Below are 22,873 nucleotides of genomic sequence, written 5' to 3'. Positions count from 1 at the left end.
TAAAGTCGAGCACTGGCGATAGTGAGGCAACCCATTTTCAAAAAACAAAAAAACAAAAAACGATTCAAGTCCAGCATTGGAGGTAGTGGGGAAAGCCATTTAGCATGGGAGCAATAGTTAGCTGCAGTGCATCAATGGTAGTGGGTTGTCAGGGGGGAGAAAGGAAGAGTTGCTTCTCTCTCACAATTACACAAGCAGCACACTTCTGGGGAGGCAGTCCTTTTGGTCTTGTTTGCAATCCTAGAGCTTGGCACCACACTTTTGGGCTGAACTAGGCTGCCACTTCAATGCTAACTATCTGCCACTAGCAATACCCATTGCTAGTCTTATAAAAATGCACCCAGGAGCTCCTAGGAGGTACAAGTCAACCCACATCAGCTCCTCCCTATTGCATTTCCCTAAATAGGGCCTGCATGAAAAGCAAAGCATGATCCTGGAAGAACCGGAGGGTAGGAGAATTGCTAAACTCAAATGCATATATGCTAAAAAAGGAGAGAGAAAATGCCGCTCATGAAAGTGGGGCATATTTGCACACCAGAAATTTAACACAAACCAGGGTTGGAAGAAAACTTTTGGAAAAAAAAATTAGAAGACACGCCACACACAGGTGGAATGGTGTTGAAACTCCCCCCCACCCCAGCTCTTCGGATATCAAGTCACCTGTGTTTCAGGCCTTTGTTTCTTGCCAGCTGAATGACAGATTTTTACTATTTAAAGCTCATCTGAAATGAACTGAACAGGAGAAGACCTTTGTGAGAAAGACACTCGAGTAGGTAGGACAACATACAAGTCCAGAGAATGACAATTTTTAAGATGACTGCCATGCGCCCAATCTAAATTTGGCCTGCCTGTATTTCGAGCTGCCGCCAGATACTGTATCTGAGTAACTTTACCATCGCATCACGCCACCGACATGCCATGCCAAGGTGTCACAGCTTCTTCGCCTGTAGACGAGGACTAATGCGTTTCCATAAAAAGACCGTGTGCACGTCCACCTGCCTTCTGAGGTTTAGGCTCCTATTGTTTCAACCCTGCAGCGGCAACCATGCAAGACCAGCCGTGCTTTTCAATGGCTTTGAAACTTATACTGGGAATTGCTTTGCTATACTGGGTCGAAGCACTGATCAGTCTCTAGGCTGAAGACCTAAAGTCAAAACCTTTGCTTGGTCACAGACTTCTTTGTGACCCTAGAGCAAGTCATATATTCTCATCTATAAAATGGGGATAACTTCCTTACCTCACAGGCATGTTACGAGGATAAGCGGAGAGGCAGTGGTTTTTGATGAGCCCTCAAACACAAAAGGGTTGTTGTAAGAGGGTGGCTATCAACTGTCCCTTGTGTCCACGAGGGACAGGCTTAACACATATAGGAGATTTAGGCTGGAAATGAGAAAGAGCTGCTAAGCGCTGGGCCAGATTACCCACACCGGTTGCCAAATCTCTTCTGGTCACTGGAAGTTGAAAGATGGGTTAGATGGACACTTGTTTAGACAGGCACAATCCCAATTTGAGCATGGGATTGGGTTAGGTGAATATTAGGGCTCCCTTCCAGCTCTGTTTTCCAATGCCTCTGGTACTACAGCAATTAAGGGCCAAGAAAAGCAGTGATCAGATCAGAATTAGCAAGCGACAAGTATCCACCAGTCTTTGGGAAAGACCCTGATGGCGCTGTGCCCTTCCTCAATGCAATGCTAAGGAGTGCATCTCTTATCCCCACCCAAATGTCTGAATAAGTCCCAGCCATGCAGGGAAGAGAGGCAGGGGGTAGTAATCTCACTTCAGCAGCAACATAGGGGGGAGCCAGGAGCACGAGTAGCTGCCATCCATTCTGGATGCCCCTGACCTGCTATATGAGAGCACGCGGCGTACAGCAAGCATGAACAGGACAAAACATCTGCCCCCGATAATTCATTACCACAAGCTACCCTTTTCCCAAAGTGCATTTGGGTTCTTTCCTCGTACCGCTGCAAGGAGCCACTAGTTACCAGGTTGGTCCCGGACCCGACACAGGACAGGTAAAGAAAGGGGAGCAGACTTCAGGTATAATTTAAAATACATTTATTGTTTCATTTGTTCTGGCTTTTGTTATACAAAGATGTTAAATAACTTAAATACATTCTCAACAGTCACTCAGAATCAGATTTATACCTACAAGCTGTACATATGAGGTAGAGAAAAAATAACTTAGGCTCCCATAAGACATTGAAAAAAAAAAAAAAACAACAACCAAAAAATACCGAACCACAAAGAAAATACTAATCCTTCATATGTTAGTATTCAGTCCCCACCTCCCTTTCAAAAAGGAAATGCCATTTTTCCAAGTGCACAAAACAAATCCTAGACTTTACATTCAGACCTCAGAGGAACTGGAGCAAAACAGGAGAGGGGAGAAGAAGGGTCACGTGCCAGCACTGAGAAGACGACTTTGGATAGGTTTCATCCAGAAGGAGCTGGTAAGGCTGTTAGCAGGCCAAAGTAACCTAACTTGCTGCTCCTACCTCTTGGCAAATGCCATGTTAAATATTTCCCCAGCGCCTTGGAGACCAAGGGCTTCAGCGCTCTTGTTACACAAAGAGCCGTGCCCGGAGTACGTGGGCACCCCAACGAGATTCCAGTATCCACAACAGGAGTGAGGAAGTGAGCTCTGCTTTCACAACTTGGGTAGCCCCTTCCAAACAGACCCCCCCCCAAAAAAAAGAGGGGAGGGAGAGTCATTCATCCCTGGAAAATGTGGTGCTGCTTCTAGCAGAAAGGAAGCAAAGCTCAGAAGTGTCCCCTTCCATTTGAACCCAACTGGATGTCCACATGCGGCATTAAATTTATGGTTTTCCTCTATATCCCTCTCGGCCCAAAGCAGAACGTGACCCTCTTTGCTAGAGCTAGCAGAAAATGGCACCGTGCTGCCAATTCGGCAAACATTTCAATCGTACTCCTATCAAGATATTTAACCTTCATTCAGAAAAAAAACCATAAAAGGTATTCCCCCTTTCCACCTGTACAGGGTTTGACTGAAGCAACTGGGAATTTGAGTGATTCTGTAGTATGGAGATTTTTCCTCTGAATGGCTGATGTGTATCCACCCCCCACCCCCTCCAAAAAAAAGTCACTAGGCTTAAAAAACTCAACTGATGACCATCTGGTTGTGGTGGGAGAATGGTCATCCCCACGAATGCACACGTGGCCATTTTCACTCTAGGACACATCTATGGGCAACATCCTCCAACTGATAAGTGTCATTGGCCATTAAGGGCATTCTTATGTTAAGTATACCTGAACCGAGGGAAATTAGACCTTCCTCACCTTAACAGCCACATAAAGCTGAATAAGGCAAGCAAAGTGATGCTTAGCCTGGCGCTGCCCTTCCTGCCGACTTTGGTGTAGACCACAGGAAGGACTTGGCGCTTTTGAAACATCAAACCAGGACTATTTCTCAGCCATTAAAACCCATTACAATATAAGCTACCCCAAAGAGTTTTGCAACTGAGCTGCTTTGTAAATGCTCCATCACAAAACGTCTCTTCCCTTGTCGGATTTTATCCTTTGCTGTTGCCATTTTCCTACATCTTTTTGAAAAGGGCAACCTCAGTCTTACCCCTGAATTCAAGATAATACAAGCAGTTGAAAAATTCTGCCCTCTCACAATATCCTTTTCAGAGCAGCTAAAAAGTTGCAAAACTTTGCTAACAGGTGACAAAAAGTCCTCAACAATATCCTCTGCCTCCTAACGAGGTCGCCAGAAGTTGCACGACTGGCACGGACCAAATTTCAACCTTTTTTTTTTCCATTTTTTTATTCTTAAAGTAACTGCCACTGAAGTCAGAGGGTGCCGTGCGTCTTTGCTTTATTACACCCAAAACTATCCCAGAATGCAGGTCAATTAAAAAAAATAATAATAAGCACGGGGGCATCTTTATTGTGAGTTTTTGCATCTTTCTCCAAATCAAATCCTAGTTTTGGTACAAATGACAAAAAAGTAGTATTTAAACAACCGTGTCCGTTCACCTAACTAGACTCAACACTGCTTGCTTTGCCAATTTAAAAGTCTTCTGAAGTTGAAAGACCGGATGAACGTAACGTTTAGGACTTGTTTTGCACTTCTCTGCACCAGCATAGATAGTCAGTCACACAGAACAGAAGCTTGTTAAATAACCAATGGCGGGTGCAACAATTATTTGCGTGGATTTTTTTTTTTAATTATTATTTTATAATAGAAAATTCTAATATAAAACAGCAAACATTTTCAGTTTGCCTTGTTTACAAAAATATTATATATATATATTTTATATTTCTGACATAACTAAATGCACTATTCAATAAAAATATTCTTCCATCCGCTAATTTTTTTTTTTTTATTTTAAAAAAAGTTATATAAATAATGGTTGCACCCCTCCCCACCCCCACGCACACATACTGGCAATACCTTGCAAGTCTTGCTGGACCCACTAAGGAAAAACCAGACCTCTGAAACACACCTGGGGGAGTGGAAACAAGAACAAGGAGGGGGAATGAAAAAGCTGAGCGCTTCCCCACTCAACTTCCATCCCTCCCCAGTTATATTTGCTGCAAAAGAGTCCGTCTTAGGAAAGTAAGTAAAGCTTTGCTTTCTTTGCAAAAAAAAATGGCACCGTGAAAAATCTGGGGCTCAACTCTGCTTTCATCTCAGTTTTTTGATGCCATTAACAAGGGATTGCAATGGAGTTTCCATGGTGGGAGTGATAGCAGGACCAGCGCCCATGGAAAAGCAGAGCTTCGTAGGGATGAACCCCAGAAGGCTCTCTGGAAGTTGCTCCAAACCTTAGCAAGTCCTTAAGAGACAGGTCTCGTATTGCTTTTTTCAATTGCCCGGTGAAACAGCTACTTCCCAGCTAACTTCCAGAAGAGACTTCACAAAAGCTACAGAGAGGGATTGGACTCTGCCACGTTTGTGCACCGGGTTGCAAGGCGGCTTTTAAAACCACGCATTTGTTCCACCCTAAACAAGTACTCAAGACTTTTCTAAAAGGAGACATTTTCTGCCCTACTCGTTTCTTTTCCAAAGATAAGGCAAACACTGGAAAACCTCGGCATTAACCCCCCCACCCCCAACAATAAGGTAACCCATATGCTATACCACCTTCGTCAAAAAGGCCAGAGAGACAGAGATAAGTTCTCCTGATTTCAGAGTGTTAGTATATATGTTATACACTGCCTATACATTTAATGCATGTGCCTCGCTACTATTTAGTTATTTATACCTTTTTTTTCTTTAACCACAGGAGAATAAACCTTGCTATTTACAATATATAAACAGGAAAGTAATATATCCACATTAACATAAATACAATTTGTTTTTAAATACTTACAGAAAGCATCCAGGCTTCAGTGCGTGAGTCCTAATACACAGAAGAGCTCTTTCACTCAGTAGTTCATTCACTCTTTGCCCCTTACCTCTATGCAATATTTTAACAGTTTGCCTCATTTCCCCCACCTCTCTCCCCCCCGCCCCCATCACCAGACACACTGCTTGGGAAAAAACAAAAAAGTACATAGTGTGCAAGCTCACGTATCCTCTTTGTACAATGCACAAACTCAAATGTAACCTCTGTGCCACCAACCTCTCCCTCTATGCAGCGAGGATGCCTCCTTCTTCCCTCGCATCAGCGCAAGTGTGGAAATACCCCAGCAAATCAATGGAGGATGGAGACACCAGCAAAAAAGAAAGAAGTCATGCCCATATATATCTAAGTAGAGATGGGTCCAGAGAGATATAATCTTTTTTCCTTTTTTTTTTTTAAAGCACTTTTTATCTACTTAAACATATATATGTTTAAGTAGATAAAAATGTGTGTGTGTGTGTGTGTGTGTGTGTGTGTGTGTGTGTGTTTAAGTACATAAAAAGCACTTTTTATGCTTTTTTTTTGCTTTTTTTATGCTTTAAGTAGATAAAAAGCATTAAAAAAGCAAAAAAAAAGCATAAAAAGCATAAATAGTGCTTTTTATGTACTTAAACATATATATATGTTTAAGTACATAAAAAGCACTTAAAAAAAAAAAAGTAAAAAAGATTAAGTAGAGATGGGTCCGGATGGGCCAATTCCTCAAGGTTTTGGTGGCGGTTTTGGATCTCAGTTTAAGTTGTGTTTAGGAGAAGGGGTGAGGAAAAGGGATGGCAAAAACCTTACAGTGAGTTTGTGCATGAGAGAGAGACACACATAATACCACATTGAAACCATAAGAAGGTCCTTCAGAAAGGCTTTATAATAAATAAATGTTCATTCAATATTTTTTTATATATAGATCTATATATTTTATGTATGCTTGTGTGTCAGAGATAGATAGATATATCTATATCCATCTCCACACCGAATAGACTTCTGTTCAGTCTCTTAAAAAAAAAACAAAAAAAAACCAAAAACCCCCCACAAACACCCAGGTAAACTGCTCGTGCACTACTTCCAAACCAACGCCTCTTGTGGAAGTCGCAGATTCCTCCTTCGCTCGCCGCGTCCAACGTGTTGCTGTGCATCTGCCGCGGCAGAAACGACGGGCCCAACTCCACCCCGTGTCCAGAATCAGACAAAGAGCCAGGCGTGTTGTGTTGCAGGGCTGCAGAGCATTGAAAGGCAACCCTTTATTTCCCCGTCCCCCATTTCCTCCCGTCTTCCCAGCTCCAAGGAGTACACCAAAAGTCAGGCTGAATTGCAATTTGTCCTTAAAGAAAAAAAATTAAAAAAAAAAATTAACAAAGAGAATCCCCTACACTACATATAACCTTTCCCTTCCCAGTAGATGCACACGAACAGCTTGAATATTAGTGGCTGCTAATTGAAGAGGCTCTCCGAGCACAACAGTCCTTCTTGGAAGACAATGCTCTCCTGTGTTGCAATAGGCATTTACTTTTCCTGGAAGGAGAAAGATCCCAGCCAACTTTCCTCTCTCAAAAACACAGATCCATGGGTTATGAACTAGTGAAATTGCTACTAATGGAGAAAAAAAAAAATCAAGGACTGCAAGAACAAAAAAAGATGCCTTCCACTCTCCAACATTTCCTTAGGAAGCTTTGTTGAGGCATTTACCAGCTGTTTCTGATCCCAGCAGTGGTGTTATAGGACTGAAGACAAACTGCCATATCAATTCCTATATTGTAAAATATCCTTTTTAAGAAATAAATGGAGGTTGTCGTTTAGTTCACAGCGCTGGAGCTAGCTACCGCTGCATTTGATGGTTGGATTCCTTGCCCAGCTCGTGTCATGTTTGACTAGAGGTTTGCAATCTCCAAGGGTTGGTTACTGGTAAGTAGCTGTATGTAGAAATACTCGATCTAGTGGTTAAAAAAATAAAATAAAATAAAAAGCTTACAGTTGTAGGGTCTACCTCTAGTTTGTGCCATGTACAACTGCCATGGTTTAGAGTAAATGGAATGATGACCTAATAAAATAACATCTTCTCCTCCAAAAGGTCCAATCCAGTCCAGAACAGCTCCTATAAAATGCAAGTGTCAAGCCAGCATCGAGATGCAATGGAATTCATGTGGTCAAAAGCCAGCTATCAGAAAGACAAGTATCCAAATTTTGTCGCCATAAGACTAACAAGTTCCAGTCTGGATTTCTACAGCAGCCTCCACAGGGTCAACGTCAATCAACGAGAGGCAAGAGGGATTACTCCTTTACCAAAGTGAAGCAAAGATCTAGTGGTTTTTCTTTAAAAACGATTTAAGACCGTGATAGTGCTAAAGAAACTGCATCTGGAGAACATGTAGAGGTGCGTGTTTGACTGGACTGCAGGGAGTGGGACATGTGCATCATTGGACTGTCTCCTCAAGCTCTTTGTCGGATGGATTTGCCCATAACATGGTGGACCCAAAATTTTTGGAGTTACACCGATATATAAAATCGCTGTTAAGCGGCCAACTTTCTATATGGGTCTCTTCATTACAGCCTTGGACACTTGATCTGCAGAAACTCCCTTAGAAGAGCAACTCATTTTCTGAAGCTTGCCCACACCCATTTTCCCCTCTTTCTTTAGAGAGACATTGCCACTATTACATTTTAAAGGCAGAAATACTTTAAATCAAGTTTCTCTCATTCATCTGCTTGGCTCTCCATTCAGTCAGGCAAGTTTCAGGAATAAAAAGTAGAGTAGGGCACACAGGTGTTTATTCCAGAGAGAATAATTTCACCGAGGAGCTTATGGAGGACTGAGGAAGCAATCAAGGACTTTCAAGATAAATGAATGATCCGTCAAGCTGAGTGGATTTATGGATGGCTTTGGCAAAGGGTCAGCTGACACCTAACCCGGCATGACAGGCACTTGTTTCCACGTGGTTGGACCTCATGATTAAAAATTCAGTCTATAGAAAAAAAAAGCAAAAAACACAACTGGGTCACCTGTACCCTACAAAGTGCTTAGGTCTCAACATAGCTTTCAGATCCCAAGACGGTCAATCACACCCTGTTTGTCTCCATATATAATTCTCATAGATCCTGATCTCCCATCGCTGAGGGCATCCGGTAAGCAGAGCAGGCATTAGTCCTTGCAGGTATAAACCTCTTCTCTCTGAGTGCACTGCTTGCACTCCACGTAGCAACACCAGCGGACCTGACACTGGCACGGCCGGGTGACCACCCTGCTCTGCGTGTTGTGACCTCGGCCACAGCAGATGCTGTCGCAGTTTTTGTCTTTGTAACATTTCCTTCCTGAAGTCCCAGGTGAATACCTGCTCATCAGACAGAAGCTGGGGGAATCGTCAATATAGACAAGATCCGTAGTCCTTGGGATTTGGTCACTGTGACCAGGGATGGACTTCTTGGGTGGCGAGATGTCCCCTTCCCCGGTGGCCTCGTTGGTGGTGCTGCCGACTTTGAGCGACGTCTCGTATTTCTGCTTCAGCTGCTTGCCAATCTCGTGGAACGGAGAGAGCTGTCGCCAACACGTTCGGACAGTACAGGATCCAGATACTCCGTGGCACTTGCAGGTAGTCTCCACCCCAGCTTTGATGACCTGGCGACAAAGGATACAACCAAGAAGAAAGTCAGCAGTGAGAGAAGGAATCTCACTAAAGAGCCAATACAGACACTATAGGCTATTCCACGAAATGCTGTTCCTTCCTTTATGCAGTACATTGAGATAAATCACATGAACAAATGCAACGTGGGGAAAGACCCGTTAGGCTGCAGTGCTGAAAAAAAGAGCACTTGAGGATCCAAAGCTGATTGTTAGGGGGGAGGAAAGAAACCACTGCACACCTCCTCAATAGGTATTAGGCCAGTTATTTTCATCTCCAACGCACCCCGAGGAGTCCCGAGATGCTTTTAAAGGCATCAGGGAGTGTTGTGAAATATTAGCACTGTTAGGTGTGCAAATACCCACAAGTGATTCACAGGACAGATTCAGAGGCCACGTGCAGATGAGCGTGGACATTTGGTTCCCTGGGGACTAGTGCCACTGCTACTTGTCTCCAGGGAACATGCGTGCCACATACCCCTGGTGCACAGCAGGTTACCCCGGGTGGGGTAGGGGAGGCTGGGGCTCACCTTGGGGCCGGGAAAGCTGCAGTTGCATCGCTCCTGCACCTCGGAGCCCAGCCAGCAGCCGGGGCATGGCTCCAACCAGCCAATGCTACAGGTGACACACTGAGTCTTAAAGCCACGCAAATGCCAAAATTGGTTTTGCACACAACACTAGTTTGGGACAAGGATCTGGCCCCATTATATAGCACGTTATCTCCACGAACTTCAGTAGAGTTGCTTGAAATGTTCGTGCCTGGGCTGATGTAGTTGGGGCTGGTCTTACCTGGAGCAGGGGGGTGGACTAGATGCAACCTCCTGAGGTCCCTTCCCACCTGAATTTTCTATGATCCGATGAAGTCTGAGTTTGTGTCAAAGCAAGGGAATTTTGAGACATAAGGGCCCAATTTGCAGCCCATAACTGATCTTAAGGAGTCAGTTTTGCCACTGGGACATACCAGTTGGTCACAGCAACGGTTTTCCCACTCTCAACTCAGAGGCAGCATCCGTGGCATCCACAGAGCTGAGCTGTCTCCAACTGTGGATAGTTTTAAGTGGCAGATTGACTTGAAGCCATCAGCTCTTTCTCTATAAAGGTCTGTAGCCATTTGGAAAGACCTATCATGAAGAACATTGCAAGTCTCATCCCACCATGAGCAGAGGGGGACCACTCATTCTTGAGACAGTACAAGATTCCTAGAGCTATGGGTTATGGAGGGTTTTGGGGGTGCTTTTGATTTTTTGCAGTGTTTGGGAGTTTGTTTTGGGGTTTTTTTATTACATTTCTAGAGCCAGGGCTTGCCCCACAGCCTGATGGAAAGAAGCAAGAAGTCACATGCCATGGAGTTTGCAAACTGTAAGACTAGGTCTTATGCAGTCTGGCCTAGTAGGTAGGGCCCACTAAGAGTTAGGAACAGGGTCCAAATCACAGGCCAAATCAGGGGTCCAGAACCAGAAAACGAGTTGCCAGATCCAAGAGGGAAACCCAGAGGCAGAGTCCAAATCACAGGCTGCAGTCCGGGTCCGAGGTACCAAAGCCGAGCAGAGATCCCAAAAGCTGGAGTCCAGAGGCAGATGCAACAAGGCTCACCAGGGCAGACCTGCTGGCTGGCTTGTACCCTGCTGCCACAGGTGGATTTAAATGAGAAGGGTGCTCTCCCCTCAAAAGCCAAAATCAGGAGGCCTTAACTGTGGCCAGCTGGTTCATCAGCCAAGTCTGGCCACCTCGGCAATTAGTCTTCCCCGGGCTTCCCATTAGGACCCCTGACAAAGCCATTGACTCATGAGTGGCAGACTTACTAGCTATGAAAAATGAGTGTGCACGAGGGGGTTATGCAAGACTTCAACATTTGCTAGAATGATTATTTTCCCCATCTTAGAGTCCCCACATCTCTCTGAGGTATGCTGCTTGGCCAAGTCTCAGATCACCCTCCAGCGTGGGCCTCAACAACAGCTGACAGTACAGCTAAAAACACCAGCCTTTATGGATTGCAATTTGTCAGTCAACTCTCAGAAACACTCTGCAAGGGAGGTCCAGTATCATGCCCCCGCTGTATAGACGGGGAAACCAAGGAATGGGGAGGAGAAGCAATTTGCTAATGGTCACACAATGAAGCCACCGATAGAATCAGGAATAGATCCCACATCTCAAGCCCCGGTCCAGGTTACCTACTGTGCCACGCTGACATTCGCTGTGGAAGCCTTTGGGCAAGGCCACAACTGTATATTTGTAACCCAAATTTTTAAAAAAAAGGGGCAAGAGACAGCCTCAAAGTTCATCAAATTTGAGGTGGAAGGGGGTTTGAAATTCTTATGAATTGCAGCCTGTTGGGAGCCTTTGAGAAGAGGGATTGTGCAAGTATCAGATTCAATCCTCCTTTAACGCTCATCAACTTCCATGGGGTGACACAGGGAGAGCCCGGCTAGGGTCCACGTGCTTCCATTTAACTCAAGTCCTAATTTTCCTGACACCATATTCCAGAGGTGTGATAATGAGATCCCAGAGGACAGAGGTGTAGGGAAGAAATCAAAAATAGGATTGTGGAGAGCAAGGAAGAAGACAGCCTCCTTTACCAAGGTGTAGGCAAACCTGCTCCTGCATAGGGAGATCTTCCCGTCACAGCTTTAGTTGGTATGGAGACACTGCTCCTCAAAACAAATGAATACATTTCTCATACAAGACCAAAAAGAGAGAGATGGAGAGACAGAAAAGGAGATGGCTGGATTGGAAGCTGTGCGAGCCGAACCGTCTAGCCAACTCTTGTGGGAATTCCCACAATGTTACACAAGAGTGCACAAAACACAATTTCAAATACAGAATAATAAATAAATAATGGCTGGTTTAAAACAGATTTTCCCTTCTCACCCCAGCCGAGATCAGAAACAAGCTCCTATGCCCAACTTAGCGCCCAGACCACCAGAGCGCTGGGCAATGTTGATGAGATACTTGCGTGTGGTCTCCAATCACAATCATGTCACGGTCCAAGATTTTTTATTCTTTTCCTTCCTGCTCCATAACCCACTCCACCCACGTCCCACAGGCTATGAGAGGAGGAGCATCCCAGTGGTGGAGACCTCAAGAAACAACACACAGTATGATGGACACCATGCGAGTCCCCTGTAAGTGGCCATGCTGGCTGTATCTTGTGGTAGCAGAAGGAGACCTGGTGATTTTCTTGCAACACCAGAAGTGATGGATTACATTGATCATCCCATCCATCTCCCCACCAGTGTGGGTCTGCAGGAGGTGCAGGACTACCAGCATCCGATGAAGCCAACAGAAACATAAACCATGTAGAAGGCAACATTTTTGCCGGTCCCCTTCTCATCAACCAGCCACTACTACAGTACAGACGAGGAGAGTAAAGGTTTATCATCCATATTTTAGTGGATGAACAAGACAGTTTATAACGCATAAATATTAAAACCACTAGACAACTCCCCAGTCCCACTTCCAACTCCATGGCTGATCAACAGCCAGAACTGCTTGCATGCAATAGTGATGGGCCACATGAGAGAGAGTGTGCAATCTCCCCCCTTTTCTTGTTTTTGATGAGCAAACCAGTCTTTGTTCAGCATTTACACTGCTAGTGTGCAACTGCAACATATCCTCAAATTTAAAAAACACCCGTCGTATGGGACTTAGGAAGACTCATGGGTGTTACAAGGCCACTACAGTAAAAATCCTAGAGTACTTCCTCCCACCAGATGCCCTTCCTAGCTGCTGTCAGTGAAGACTCAGCTACTCAAGGACATGTTCTGCAGAAAACCATAGCTTACTGGTTTCCAAGAGAACAACGGTTGCCATAAACACTTCCTGCTGACTCAGTTCAGCTTATGTCTTTACTTATCCCTTTACTCCAGATTGCTCTGTTCCCTTCATTTTTCTCCCCATTCCCAAGAGAAGCAGCTCCTGACCCACCTCCTTCTATCCATCAACACTAAGGGGCAACCAGTGGACCAAAACCTGCTGGTGGGATCTTGTAGCAGCGCTGGAGACTCCTTTCAGCGCTAAGGCTACAGAGCAGGGGACGAGCATCACAAGTCTGTGGTTTACTCCCAAGCAAGAGTAAACTTGGAAGGACTGCTTTTGAGGAAGACATAGAAAATGGATTAGAACAAGTTAAACTAGCACCTTCTACCATAGCACTGTAGTCAAAGCAGTATGGATTTCAGCACAAAGTTAGCCAAGTCAACTAGAGGCGGCCCAAGTCAACTAGAGGCGGCCCAAGTCAACTAGAGGCGGCCCAAGTCAACTAGAGGCGGCCCAAGTCAACTAGAGGCGGCCCAAGTCAACTAGAGGCGGCCCAAGTCAACTAGAGGCGGCCCAAGTCAACTAGAGGCGGCCCAAGTCAACTAGAGGCGGCCCAAGTCAACTAGAGGCGGCCCAAGTCAACTAGAGGCGGCCCAAGTCCCACTTCAGAGTCTATCTGGACTTGCTGCAATTTTGTAGGCAGCATCAGGGTGCAACAATATTAGAAATATTCCTCTAGGACACTAGTTATACAAGGCTGAACGGTGGGTGAAAGGTATGGAAAGGAATAGACTGATGAATTCCCAACCTGGGCTAGTCGTGGGGATGTGGCACTACACTCCCTTTCAAAACAGCACAGTTATATAAAAGACAGATTTCAGCTGGTCTCAAAAATACCAAAGACTCAGTCTTGAAAACACCAAGACATGCAGACAGGGGAAATGAAATTCAGGTGGGAATGCTGGATCATCTCGATTGCTCCATGCTGCTGTGTGAACACAAGAGCTAAGTGGATTAAGGCAATACCGCAGGGCTTTGCTTCCACTAGGCTGACAGAGTCAAGGAGAGGGATCATAACAGAGCATCGCTATGCAACACATAATCCTCTCTCACAACAATAGACTGCACTTGGTAGCAAACGAATGCCTAGTAATAATCAGTTTTGGATACACTGCGAATGTAATCCCGGAGCGTCTTGGCTGAAACACTGAGCACAAATTCCTGTTCATTCCCAACTGGGCAATCAGACCCTGCAGTGCTCCTAAGCCAATTCCTGGAATAGCCTGAACGCAAGCAGCGGTAGTCCAAGCTGGGCACCCAACCATGGGAATTCCTAGACCATACTATCACTCTCCCCAGCTCTGGACCGCGGCTCCCCAGAGTCTGGGCATTAAACCTCCTTTCCATCTCCTTTTGGGGCAAAGAAGTCAGCTGTACATTCAGAGCAGCCTACGCATTCCTCCCGACAGCATGGCTTCTGCTCCAGACGGGCTCTTTAGAGAAACACTCCTCTTCAAATCTGAGATATCTCCAATCCACTGGGTACATACCTTCAACTTGCATTTATTTGCTCATTGTCCCAAGTCAAGAATCGGTGGTCACTGGCATCCCCCCTGCCCAGTTTGCATGCTCCCTGGCCCCGAACCCAACTGGTCCCTCAACACCAATTGCTGCCATTAGCTGAAGCGTTACTTGAAATATGGACTGTTTCACAGGTTGCTATAGTAAACATCAGCCCCCTGCCAGAGATGTTTTAAAAGCAAGGCCTCTCTTTGGGTCAGGTTTAAGATCTGTTGGACAGAGCCCCACCTGCAGAGGTGAGGGGCGAAGGCGCAGAAACATGTACAGTGTTGTAAGAATATGAACGTTTGCAGTCGGAGAACAGACTGGGGGATTTCAGAGGAGAGCAAAGAAAACTCTCCCCCCCACCAACCCTCCAGAAGAACATAAAATAAATTCCTATTCAACGTAACAAGAGACTTGAAAGACTGTAAACCTACTTTAAAGCTAGGTTTTCCCGGCCAACTTCAGCTTCAAGTTTTTACCTGAATCAGTTAACATTTGTAAAGCTCTGATGAGGATGAAAAGTGCGGTGTAAAAAAACAAAATACAAATTCCTCGTGGGCTATCAGAGACAGGTTCATGTTCGGGAAGCCGTTTGCAAGACCCAATTGGGAGCTAACCAAAACAACTGGATTTTGCATTTTTCTACCTGCAGACAAATCGCAGGCACAAATCCCATTTTTTTGCCTTGAGACACCCAGCTCAGTAAGCAAATGGGGAAGAGTGCAAGCATAAGAAAAATAGCAGGATGTTTCAAGGTCCAGGTTGCTGAGAGTATACCCTTAAACAAGACGACCTGATGCTGCGTGCATCTACACAAGACGTTAAAAGTGCAGTACACCAATTCTCCCGTGCATTGGCACATCATAGCAAAAGCCGTGCTAATGCATGGTAGAATTAGTCTACTGCACGTTAACATCCCATAAAAAACATGAGCTAGTGCTACTGTGCAGTAGCACCGATTACAGCACATTGAGTTAGTACCTGTAATACCAGGTACTAAACTAGAACAAGTTAACTAGCACCTTCTACCACACCACTGTAGTCAATGTAATAACAGGTACTAAACTTCATGTGCCCTAATTACGGCACGTGTAGACATGCCACGGTGAGCCACATCTCCTACTACGTACGTCGGCTGCATGGGAGAGGAACAAGGGAGAACAAGATTTGACTGGCCAAAAGGAACAATTAGATATGTGGAAAGGGGTTGTTTTTTAAGGCATCTGCCTGACAGCTCTGGAGATTGAAATCCTATTTTATATCGAGAACAATTAGAGGGGATAAAGAGCACTGCGGTCCCTGCACTTCGATCCTCTCCTCCCACAACTGGTACAAGTCTCTGCTCTTCCACTAACCTCCTGCCCGACTCACCTGCAAGACGGGGAGAAGAGTACTTCCCCCGTTACGGATGGAGACGCTCGGATACCAATGCTAGGAACCGTATCGAGCAACGCCGATAGATCCTGACAGGCCTGAAAGTTGTCTGATGCCTCGGCTAAAAGAAGTGGCGGCATTTGGTTTTCAAGCTTCCTGCCAACACCGCCTCCAAAGAGAGAATTAAGGAACAGCAAGGCAGTCCCAAGCCAGCCATGCAGTTGGTTGTCTCCAGCCTCACTCTGCCTTATTCCCCAGGGGCTTGACAGTAGCTAGATGGGGCTAACAGTCATTACCAAGTGAGGCCCAATATTGCCTTTGGGTTTAGAAGTGAAAAAAAACCCCCAAAAACCTGTGTACCCCACCAACAATCCCTCCAGAAAAGCCAGGATCGCCCTCCTGCTCCTCGTGCTACAAGCATTCGCTTGAAGAATCGCAGAGGCAGACCTGGAATAAGAGGGATTCATTTTTATGGCTGAGTGGCACATGATTTCTGTAGGTCAAACAGCCCCAGTTCACCTTCCAGGAGTTGGGGGGTATGCAATGTGAGAGTACTGCATTTTGAAGAATGCCCTGTGTTTCAAAGCGAGAGCAAGGGACTTTTTCAGGGGAAATATCCTGGTTTCTGTTTTCTTTCTGCACCCCTGCTAGAAGAGGCAGGTATTCTGCATTTCACGGTCTCGTCTCCTTCGGTCTTATCCCCTCCAGGAGGGGAAGGGGGGTGAAGGAATGGGAACATGACATTTCTTCCTGGATAACCGCATCCCCTTTCATAGTGCCCCTCAGATTTGTAAGACATGCTTGACCAGACATGCCTCGGGAAAAGGTCAGCCCTTCTAGGATTAAGGAACTTAGCAACGCTCTGGAGAGGTAGTGGGGAAGTCATGTTTAATGATACTTTGCTGAGAAACATGGGTGAATTTAATTAAAACATCACTTACTGCAGCCCGGTGGAACTAATTGAGTGCTCTAATATTCTGACTTTTCATTAATGGGTTACAAAAGAGGGCCGCGATTGTGGGCTTGAGGGGGAAGGACATGGCGGTGGGGGGGGGAAAGAGGGTGTTGGAAGAGAGTCTGGCCTCGCTATTTAATATAACTGAGGAACTTCCACTTAATTGTCGGCGAGGGAGCTTTACTGGGTCAACTTCCAACCCCCGCCGAAAGAATAGCTGAATGAGCTGCGGCAGATTTGGCAGAGGACGGGAAATTGCTTTTTTAATAAGCGGTCTATTCAGAGCTCATGCCTCGCAATAAAGAGGAGGCCGGAGAAGTCCTCAGCCTAATTACCTCATCTTCACGCCAGACAAGCTTGCCCTTTCATGAGCGGCTGAGGTCATATCGAAAGCGCTTAGCGAGCCATCACGGGCACAACCGGGTCAGCGATCATTTCAGCGTTTGGGGCAAAGTTGCAGTCAACCCATGGGTGGGGGAGACAAAATAAGGGGTGGAAGACGAAATAAAATTAGAGACTTCTAGCATGGAAAGATGCTCAAGCTAGGAAACCCTCTTTTGGAGGGGAACCAGCCAGAAACAGGTCACTTGTGAGCCTCGTGAACCTATAGAGAAGTTGCCTTGTTGACCGGATGCTGCCAACTTGGCCAATGAAGCCTTGCCCCAACTCTGCTGGATCTCAGGGGACCCATTACACGTTCTGCTAGGCTGGGAGTAACGCTTCCTGACTTGTGAACATTGATTAAACGTGCTATGCTTTAAATGGGATACCCCTTGAACCTACGCTCTTTGGGGGAGACACCGGTGCTAAGCAAAGCTATTGGGGAAGGGAGTCTTCCCTTGGCTGTGCTTGGACCACCCCAAGAAAGGTTTTATAGGGCATCTACACCAGTTATTCAATAAATTGATGTCATATAATGAATGCAATCCTCCCCCCCCCCCCCCCCCCAAGCATAGACAAGTGTTTCAAGTTAAAAAACAGGGTGGTACTTTGGTTAGTGTGAACAGGAAACCTAGGTTCAATCTCTTCCTCTGCCAAAGGCTGCTTGTGTGACCTCTGTCAAGTCACTTAAGTGGTTTATACATCAGCTTCTCCCCTCCAAGATGGTAATAACAGCCCTTGTGGGGATGATGGTACCATATGAACATATAGCTATAAGGGATCTCAGGAGATCTCAACTGTTCCTCTGATCAAGGCAGGATCATACTTGACCCCAACGAAATGCTGGCCTTATTAGGGATGGAGATTCAACCACCTCTCTGGGTAGCCCATTCTCATCTTGACAACCCACGTAGTGAGGTACTTCTTCCTAATCTCCAGCCTCCATTTCCTCTGCTGCAGCTTGAGGCCATTGCTCCTAGTCCTGCCTACTACAACTACAGAAAGCAGCCCCATCTCCATCCCCTCTATAAGTCGCCCTTCAGGCGTTGGAAGACTGAGCAGATATTATTAAATCCCTCTGGTCTTTTCTTCTCCAGAGAAAAATAACCCTAGTCCCTTCAGCCTTTCCTCAAGCCATGCTTTCCAGGCCTCTAATCATGTGTTGCTCTCTGCTGGACCCCCTCCAGTCTGTCCAACTCCTCCATGACACGTAGGAAGGATGCTGTTGGCTTCTTTTGCAACCAGAACACAAGCTTTAAGCACTTCATGACAGTAAAACTAGATAAAATCTTTACAGTGGCATTTAAAGAATGGTCTGATTAATTTCTGACTAATAAAAGATGGGCCTTTCCATTCTTACGTCCCCATGTTAGCTTTTTAATGTGGACCAGTAAGTCAAGACACGCTACATGCTGGCCTCCTTCGTTAATTCACTTTAATTAAAATTGGGACTCGAATGAGTTTTACAGCAGCCCTCTCTCAGACCTTTCAAATTAGTTTTTCATGCTACGGCACAGGTGGGTGGTTTTGCAGTGCACAGAAGGAGGATTAATCAATGCCCAGCTTCTCCTGGTGTGGAGAGGAGAAGACAGGCCCAGTGTTCAAGCTGAACTGAACTGGTTACCCCCTCCCCTGTCACCTTCACTAAAAGCAATGCTGACAGGTGAAGAGCTCTGGATGGATCAATAAAAATGCAGGTTCTGATACTTCCCTCAGTAAGCACGGCAATGGATATGAGCCCTATGACGGGCATGATTTTATCTGTACAGAAAGCAAGGATTTCAAGGAAAAGATAAGCATAGACTGAATAAGGAGCGTTCTTTGTAATCAAAGCACAACTAATATAAAAGCCAAAGCCAATTACATTTAAACCTTTCCAGCATGCAAAGGTCCCAAGCTTTATCAGTTCAGATATGATCTTACACAAGGCAGGTTTTGCAGGGCCTGGTCAGCCAATGCGGACAAAGATAGACCGAGCCAGATAGCAAGGGACCTGGCTCATTTCCCCCACCCACATATGAAGAGTGTGCTAGCCAGATGGGTTGACCCCAGGGTTACCTCCATCCTTGGGATTTTGAGAGCAGGTCAGACGCATGCTCTTCTGGAATAGTTTAGACAGGGATGACTGCCTCGAGCACGAGGCTGAACCAGACAACTCCCTGAGGACTTTTCCAGTCCTCTGTTTCTATGATCCTATTCCATGATGGTTTGCCACCCTGGTGACACATGAAACACTCAAGCATATATACTTCAGATATGTCTTCCTGGTGGAAAACCCCTGTTCTAAAGGACGCAGACATTGCACTGCAGAAGGTAGTCATGAAATAGCAGATCTGGACAGTTGCATCCATTAAGTGCCTTGCACCACTTCATTCTCCATGATTTGGCAAAGCACATTCAATACACTAGTATCTAAAGACTCCCATGCACTATGCAGCTAATGCACTTAGAACAAGAAGGTCCCTGGTCCCGGTCCTAGCTCAGACTATAATACCCTAAAAGCTAGTGCATACTTTTGAAATTAAAATCCATTGATGGATCACTTAAGCAGTCCTGCTCTCAGCAGTAACTCAGGCCTATAGCTACAGGGATGAATGTATCCAAAAGCCAGCATATTATAACTTGGGAAATGAATGGACGGGAGAGAAAGGGCAGTTGCGAGGGGCTCTGGCATGGGGTCTTCACATGCATGGCTTAAAACAGAGCCAGACACTTATTCTGTATCTGCAGAGTGCCAGTGCCTCATGAGACCTCCCTTTCACCCATTTGCAGAAAAGGAGTATGCAGGGAGTTGTGTCAGGTAACGCAGACAGACCCCTTGAACCTGGAGGCTTACAGAGAACGGATTTGTGCTGGTGTCTTGGAAATAACCAACACCGTGGGCAAGGGTTTGACGTGATGATTTTAGGGATATCTTCAGTTAACATCTGCCTACAAAACAGCAGACGGGTCTCAAAGGACTGGAAAGGGCCTCCTGGGGCAAGGCTCCAGATTTTTTTTTTTTTTTTTCCCTTTTTTAAATGAAGGACAGGGAGATGGCAGGCACGGCCTCGCAGTTCTGCAGCATGCGGTTGCAACACTGAGGCTACAGTGGTGCCTTATTTAGTCCTGCTAAAATGACACAGCTGAGCAACAAAGACTAAAATCACAATACAAAATACAACCCCCCACTCTCGGGCTGCTGCTTTGTGCACAACCCAAGGGAAGGGCTGCACCACAGACTTCAACTGCTCAGGGTCTGAAGTGTGTCCTTTCCATCTTGGGTGCAGGAGTGCTAGCAGCTATCCTCAGTGATCAGCTAAACCCCGTGCTTTTTTTCACTCTGAACTAGGACAGTGGGGTGCTGTGCTCGTACGTGCCGACAGGCAAAAGACAGGCACGAACAGATCACCTTGCTCTGTCGCACGTATGGGAAAAAATGAACCGTTCCTCATGCAAACGGAGTCGGCGGCAGCGATTCCTAGAATGCAACCGGCTCGGCAGCATCAGACCGGGAAACTGGAGCCCCAGGTCCTAAAAATCGCAGCCCAACCCTTATATCCAATCACACGGACAATAACAAGGATTAAATACTATTTATAGGCTTACAGTATGTCCTAGTTCTAGGTTTGCACAGTGAAACGCTGATCCGAGGCACCTGCGCCAGCCAATCTGAGTGGTTTTAGTGCAGGGCAAGTGAGGAGTGCCAAACAAAGCAGAGCGCTGAAGGTGGAAAGCTTCCCTTCAGAGCTCTGGATAAAAGCCTTGCCCTTTCTCATCTCGCACACCATGGCAAAAAAATCCCACAGTGAAGGAGGTGTGTTTGAGTCATGGAGGACAGGAGGAGGAAGAATGAGAGGGTGACATCCAGGTGTCCCTTCCAAGTCAGACCAAGCTCCAGAGAGATGAAAAGCAAAGCAAAATTCAGCCGTGACACCCCCTGCCACTACACACCCTACTGACACGGGGCCCGAAGTCCAGCTAGGACCAGGGACTCACCTTCATGCCCACGAGGTTGTTGTGAAAGTCCACCCTGGCTCGCAGGTCCTTGATGGATTTCTTCCCCAGAAACTCCTTGACGAACTTATTGCTGTACTTGAGGTTGTCGCCACAGCCGCCCCACTGCCAGGCCTCCCTGTTCTCCAGGTCAGGGGCTTCATCGCAGGTGCAACGCTCCATACGCCCAGCGCTGCAGGCTTTGGCCATGGCATGGGTGAGCCCTGCTGAGGAAATGGCATAGAGGAAGGCTGTTTCCTTAAAACCTAGGAGAGAGCCAAAAGGACACCATTACCTGGGGCTCAGCAAAACAAGTTGTACTCTATGTGCGGGCTACACTGCAACGAGCAGCTGAACTGGAAGGAACAAGTTGTGCCAAAACCGCCTGTTGAACTCTGTGGGATGACGTAGTAGAGAATGCAATGAAGGGAACCTCTTTCCCTTGGCAGGGCAACAGCAACCTGAAGCTCTCCACAAGTATGTGGCAAGGTCTGTGGGGCTGATCGAGGGGAAAAAGTGGTCCCAGTGGCGTGCGTGGATCTGCCAAGACCATCCTGCTTCCAAATGAGCAGAGTGCTACCTTCATCTCAGAGATGAGGCCAGCCAGGACTTCAAAGCCACCACCGACGGGTGTACTACAGCCTCGAGCAGCTAAAGGGTTACAAAGGAGGGGGAAAAAATCCCCAAGGATGCCTGCTCCAGAAGCATGAAGTCTTGATGGACAGTGCTGAAGAAAACTAAGCAAGCCAGGCTGAGCAAAACAATGTGCAAAAACAGGCGGTTAACTGCATCCTCTGGAAACCTCAAATCTACCAAGCTAGTTCTCTCTCACACACACATGAGACTGAGGCCATTTCCACTTTATTGGAAAATAAACCGAAGCAAAAGCTAGAGTGGTTTGCATTAAGGTTATACAAGGAGACAATGATGGAGCAATTCCTGCATGGTTGTGTAGTTGAAATCAGACTCCAGTCTGGACTTCACTCGAGAAACACCCCCAGGCCCAAAGTCACGCAAGCCAATTGCGATAGGGGTGGATGCATCTGTAAAGCCAGTCCACTGCCCCAGATTACACCAAACTGTTGCATGACCATTCCTGGAACCGCTACTGGGGCGGTCCATGCCGAGTGATCACAGGGCACTGCACCGTCCTGATTATTGTTCCAGCATCATCGTGTTGCTGTCTGGCACCTGGCACTAAAAATGAGATGGGTGAGACAGGCTGGACATCGCTCTGCATGGCCTCCAAAAGGTGAAGACAAGGTCTGAGCAGGGAGAATTTCCCCCCCCCGCTACCAGTTCAGGAAACACCTACTGAAAACTGCATCCTTCACTCGAAGCACGGCAGTGGCAGGGGTAGTCGCTGGATGATCTTAGTACCAGCCCAGCCCCAGCATGGGTATATTCTGAATATCCAATACCCAAGAGGGCATGGCTACAGGCATCTGACACCCTATCCCACACAAGGGACCATACAACCCCATTACCCGTCATCTCACAGTGGCTAATTTAACCCATTGCAGGTGCAGGCTCCATCAGATCACAGCAGGGGCGTCCGGCTGCTGCCAAGAGAACACAATTTGCTGGACACCTGACAGAAGGTAACATAGAAATGGGTTCAGCTCCACACTGGCTCATAACATCTGCTCCGAACCAGAAGGCAGGAAGGATTTCAGGGAATGATCTGGTTCATCTGGGATCACCGAGTACAAGAGGCACATTTGCTCTTTTTGGCCTTGCAAGAAAGCCTTTTTCCAGGGTAATCCTGTACTTCCAGGCCTGTCTTTTCATTGTGAATGCAGAATACAAGCTTTCCACATAGAAAATTAATTTTGGGGGCAATGATCATTTGTCTAGGCTATGCCAGGTGCTAGCCAGACTGCA

General features: G+C 46.3%; 1 protein-coding gene across 1 annotated transcript in view; it reads right to left on the bottom strand.

The window, feature by feature from the left end:
• Positions 1–2,041: 2,041 nt before the first annotated feature.
• The window catches only part of WNT9A (Wnt family member 9A), a 64,552-nt gene continuing 43,720 nt past the window's right edge, over positions 2,042–22,873 (bottom strand). The window contains exons 3-4 of the mRNA XM_059729243.1: positions 20,993–21,255; positions 2,042–8,979 (exon numbers count right to left, since the gene is read on the bottom strand). Coding sequence (XP_059585226.1) covers positions 8,506–8,979; positions 20,993–21,255 — 737 coding nt within the window. The 3' untranslated portion in view covers positions 2,042–8,505. The remainder of the gene's footprint in view (positions 8,980–20,992; positions 21,256–22,873) is intronic.

Source organism: Alligator mississippiensis, chromosome 5 (assembly GCF_030867095.1).
Source record: "Alligator mississippiensis isolate rAllMis1 chromosome 5, rAllMis1, whole genome shotgun sequence".
Classification (NCBI taxonomy): Eukaryota; Metazoa; Chordata; order Crocodylia; family Alligatoridae; genus Alligator; species Alligator mississippiensis.
Note: the sequence above shows the minus strand (reverse complement) of the source record. Positions and strands in the feature narration are given on the sequence as shown.